Source organism: Limulus polyphemus, unplaced genomic scaffold (assembly GCF_000517525.1).
Source record: "Limulus polyphemus unplaced genomic scaffold, Limulus_polyphemus-2.1.2 Scaffold4061, whole genome shotgun sequence".
Taxonomy (NCBI): Eukaryota; Metazoa; Arthropoda; class Merostomata; order Xiphosura; family Limulidae; genus Limulus; species Limulus polyphemus.
The window spans coordinates 27,307-32,792 of NW_013669671.1; the positions used below are offsets into that span (position 1 = coordinate 27,307).

The following is a 5,486-nucleotide window of genomic DNA, read 5'->3' on the forward strand; positions in this document are numbered from 1 at the left end:
TAAAAGGGGACCCAAGCATAAGGGACGTGCTCCAATGAAGTTATATCAAATTGGTGTACCAATGGAAAGAGTAGCCAAATCAGGAAGCTACAACAGTAGCTTCGGCTATTAGTGATTTCTTCTTTAGATTTGGTATGCCATACGAACTGCATTCAGATCAAGGCCGTAACTTTGAATCAGCTCTGTTCCATGAATGCTGCAAGTTGTTTGACATACGAAAAACCAGAACAACGCCACTTTATCCACAGTCTGATGGGATGGTAGAAAAGTACAACTGGACACTGGGACAGGCGGTGGGTGCCTTCCCTCTGATCTATCAGTTCAAAATTAGAGACAGCTAGCGAAGTTATCCTTTGAGTAGCTTTGCAGAAATATCTGGCAACAGACAAGTATTTTTGGCCATTTTCTTAATTTAATTTTACTTAACTATTTTATACTTTATAACAATAAATTAAATATTTACTTCCATATTTTTCCTTTCAGTTTTTTAATTGATTAACAAGAAAACTAAACAATAACAACAAAGAACTAAATTAATTTACAACGCCACCTTTGATGTGTGTCTATTTCTTTACTTAGAGTAACTGGTGCAGTCGAAGTGCGGCAAGATAGTTTTTGGAAGATTAATTCTCTGAGAATATGGTTTTAGATTTAGAATTATTTCGTGCCGATAAAGGCGGAGATCCTATAAAAATTAGAGAAAATCAAGCAAAACGCTTTAAAGATGTTGCTCTTGTGGACAAAGTTATCGAATCGGATTCTCAATGGAGGAAATGTAGGTAACGCTAATACTATTAGTGAGTGTTACTACAAACGTAGGATACTTATTCCACATGCAGCCTATTCCACGGTGGCAAAACTATGATCGGTGTGGTTGGGGTTCACGTTATAGTAATAAGGCCTAAACCGTTCATGAAATCATGGAAAACGTTACGTCAGCTCAACATGACGCCAACGTAAAGTTTCAGCTCTAATTTGTAAACTTGTTTTGTGGAAATATATATTCTTTTTTGATTAGTAATTCAACGTTTAGGTTTGCAGAGAACGGTATTTATTTTAGCGAATTTCAAGAATGGTTTAAAATTTTTTACAGCTTGTAACTTTAAACATTTTCCTGTTTAACCGTGATAAAAGTTAAAACTTCATCGTTCCTCATTATCCCCATGCTATTGATATGCAGTCATGGCCTAGTAGTGGCGTTTTAACAAAACATTAGCTAACTTTATTGGAAAATGTTTGCCATGCTTTTTAATATGCTGGCATAACTATGTATCTGATAAATTAATTACATACAAGATGTTTGGATGCAATAAAACTACAATATAAAGCCTGTAATAATTTTAGAAGAGGAAGTAATTAACAACCATGTATTATAACATGAATCATATTTTATAGTTAATGGTAAAATAATCATTATTAAAGATGTAATGTTTAATGTAAAAATATTTTTAACGCTTTAATACATATAATCTACCGCTGTACCAGTGTCATGAGATTGTCTGCTGCATGTTTGAAAACAGAAGATTTATGGAATTATAAATTTGAATCATTCATTAGATCATATGATAGGTAGCTCACAGTAATGATTAGACAAATTCATTATACATAAAATTACTGAGTTTTTGCTGGAAAGTACAACTTACAGTTATATCATTTAGTACAGGAAGAACTACAGAATTGGAAGTAAGTATGAAAATACACAGGTGATACACACATAGAAGTCACAAACAATGAATAATTGTAATTAAAGGTTCAATTTATCATTAGTACAGTATATTTAATATTACAGAGCACACAAATACAAATATGTTATGCATTTTGTCTATAATGTATTTGCTTTAAACAGAACAATACACCTTCTTTTTATGTTGCCGTAACCTTTATCAGCATATTATTTTGAAATATTTTTCCTAAAGTCCTGCATTACTCCTCGCAATTCAGCCAAGTTGTGTGGTTGCTGTTTGATCTTCTTAGTTGCCATATAAGCCGTATAGCATAAGAGTTTTACTTTTTTGTAGAAGAAACTGGATTGTGATGGTTTGATTCAGGTGCTAAAAATTGTTTGAGTTTAGACAAACTTCTTATGGTATGTGTGTTTTAGTGGATGATTGGAAAGGTTGTGAATATAAACAGTAATAGTGGTAATGGATTTAAGCTTTGTAGATGCGAACTTGTTTTTGCCATTATTATTTTGGAATTGTAAGATTATGAAAAGGTTTGCCTGGTGATGAGGTTTGTGAAGTTACTGTGAGTTATTTCTCATTTTGGTGGATAAGTTTATGAATGTGAAGAGATATGTTTAAGTTGGATTAAAAACTCAAACAGAATTAAACATTTTTATATTTATTTTTATGTTGAGTAACCTAGGTGTGCCAAATGACATTTTTTCTTATTGCTTTTTTTCTTGTATTTATGAAAACATAATGTAACATTTTATTTAGTAACTGTATTTCATTGCAGTACGCTATTCTCTAGACAATTGGAACAAACTGAAAAACCTATGCAGTAAAGACATTGGGACCAAAATGAAGGTAATTTGAATTATATCAATTTTTGCACCATCTGTTAGGCCTATATTATACATCTTTATTTTAAATATGCATGGATTGATTATAATATAATGTGTAACCCAATCAAACAAATTATATTAAACCTGATAATCATCATTTTAGAGTTTTTATGTGTCAAACGTTGTTATTAAGAAGAAATATTATTCTTCCAGGTACATGTTTATTAATATCTATTAGACTGTGTGACCAGAACATTTGATGGTATGGTATTTAGTGTTTTAGATTATTTAAAATTTATTTTTATGCTGAATACAGTTGGTTTTCTGTTTATTTTCCAGAACAAAGAACCAATAGGAGAGAGTGATGAACTTTCAAATAATGTTCTAAACAAGCTGAGTGAACTAACTTCTGAAATCTTGCAGGTGAGTAATATTTATGGTTAGAGGATTAATTCATGAAAGAAAAAATGTTTAATACAATAATCTATCTGGTACAAACAAAGTACTAAACTTTTACAAATCCAAGTAGCTGTTCAATGAAGAGAGAGACTGAAGTGCCTTTCCAGTAATAAATCATGTGTCAACATCTTTTATTTATTGGTGAGTAGTTAATTTAGTTAAAGTGCAAATTGTACTCTTGACCTCAACAGTTAATTTTCCTGTTGTCTAATTATGCAACAGTATTTAAATATTTAAAAGGTAAGGCTCATTTGGTTTGATGAATTTAAAATAAGACCCAAAACTCGAGCACTTTCGAATAGTTTACTATTCTTCTTCAGCTTTGTTCTCCTGAAGAAGAATAGTCAACTATTCGAAAGCGCTTGAGTTTTGGGTCTCATTTTAAATTTATTACACTTTATATGTGATCCTTTGTGCTAACTTTTTTATCAAGAGTGGTTTGATGAAATCATTCAACAATATGAAATACTTAAGAATTGCTAAGTGTTGGCAGTTTATGGCATTTTAATTAGGCACAAAATATATGTGGTGTTATTTACAAAGTATAATCAAAGAATGTAGGTTTCAATCCCTGAGAACCTAACATAACTGATAAAAATGAAAGTGCTTTCTTGGCACATAAAACTAGCCAGGACATGAAATGTGAAGCTCATGGTGTGTTTTTTTCACCACTTTACTAATGAGAATTATAAAACATTAATTTCAACCTTCCAAAGTCTATTTAACTAAAATAAAAAATGTTCTCTCTTTGAAGATGTTTTTAGACTTTACTTAAGGTTTTTTCGGTAACGTTTGTAATTGAATTTTTATTGTGAAAATAGTAAAAGTTTTTTTTTAGCACTAATGCATTTTGTATATATAATGCTGTACAAATCTTGCATTTCTCTAGAATACTTAATAGTATGGACAACTTGCTTATGTAGTTGGGATGGTGAATGTCATTTTGGGTCATGCATGTTCTCTTTCTTTGGATTAACACAATCTGGTAGAGCATAGAGTTATATGAGTGGTACGTGTCCATAAAGGGGCTTTGTGCTTTTTCTTCCTCTATATATTTAATGTCAAAATAATAAAAAGAAATTTTGCAAAAATTAAATGTGATGTAGGGATGGCAATGCCAAAAAGTACAGAAACAAGTTATGGATGAATACACAAAACCATACAAAAATCCCTACACTAGTTGCCAGTAAGTACAAGGTTATGTTTATTAGCCACTGTAAGACTATATAACACTACTTAGTTTAAATGCTTTTATTCAAACCTGAATTCATGCAACTGACAGGAATTCAACATTTAATTGTTGATAAAAGTTATTCTTGGAAATATTTGGCTACTTATGTAGTGATTTTTGTATGGTTTTGTGTATTTATCTCTTCCTTCTTTCTGTACTTTTTGGCATTGTCATCCCTACATCATACTTACTTTTTACAAAATCTTTTTTGATTACTTGTCTCCCCCTATTTTTTTTAAACAATTTCATTTAAGTATTAGGTCATCAAGAAATTAATGTCAAGTTTTGGAAAACTAATTAATCACCCCACCCCCCAAAACATACATCATGTATAATAGTTAAACAGACCACTTCAAATTAGTGTAGCCTATATAATGTGTAAAGTTTAGTATACTCTAATCCCTTATAGTAATGGCACATGATGAGACACACATTTGGCATGTAATGCTGATTGAATACAAGAAGGGAAACAACACCTCTGTAGCTACAAAGAAGTTTATGGAAATGTTTTAAACATTCAAAAAGTGTAAACAGTGGTTCAGCAAATTTCATTCAGATGACTTTAGCATTAAAAACTGATGGCAGGGGCTGACATGTTGGATTTGATATTGATGCTTTGAAGATGCTTGTTGAGTCTAACCCAAGGCAACACACTTGTGAACACACACTCCGTTTCCAACGTGTGAACGTTGCTTCATCTCTTCTGGCACATAATGCACGTGAACCATTTTTGGACAGAATTGTCACCGGTGATGAAAAATGGATTCTCTATGTGAATATTAAATGCCAAAAACAATGGCTCAGTCCTAGACTAAAACCACTTCCGACCCCAAAATCTGGACTCCATCCGCAGAAAGTGATGCTTTGCATTTGGTCGGACATCAGAGTAATAATTCATTTTGAACTCCTCAATCTACAGCAAACTGTCAATGCAGAGATCTGTAGTCAGCAACTGGAACATTTAAATCAAGCCATTCATCAGAAACACAAGATTACGGAGTTGGGTTGGGAAGTTCTCCTCCACCCACCATATTCTCCAGTTATGGCAACATCAGATTACCTTCTTTTTCGTTCACTGCAACACCCTTTTAATGGGAAAACATATGCAAATGTGGAAGGTGTTAAAGAGGACATTGACATGTTTTTGCTTCAAAGCCAAGTGATTTCTTTAATCAGGGCATTAACAACCTGATTGTAAAATGGAAAAGCATCATCTATAAGAATAATAATAATATAATAATAATTTAATAAATGTTTTGTTTTGATATATAAATTGTTTGGGCTTTT

The 5,486-nt window shown here is 31.9% G+C and overlaps 1 protein-coding gene across 1 annotated transcript in view; it reads left to right on the forward strand.

Annotated features, from left to right (window-relative positions):
• The first annotated feature begins 562 nt into the window (after positions 1-562).
• LOC106470521 (serine--tRNA ligase, cytoplasmic-like) overlaps positions 563-5,486 on the forward strand; it is a 16,122-nt gene continuing 11,198 nt past the window's right edge. Inside the window, exons 1-3 of the mRNA XM_013931081.2 lie at positions 563-775; positions 2,461-2,531; positions 2,849-2,932. Of these exons, the coding sequence (XP_013786535.1) occupies positions 640-775; positions 2,461-2,531; positions 2,849-2,932 (291 nt within the window). The 5' untranslated portion in view covers positions 563-639. The remainder of the gene's footprint in view (positions 776-2,460; positions 2,532-2,848; positions 2,933-5,486) is intronic.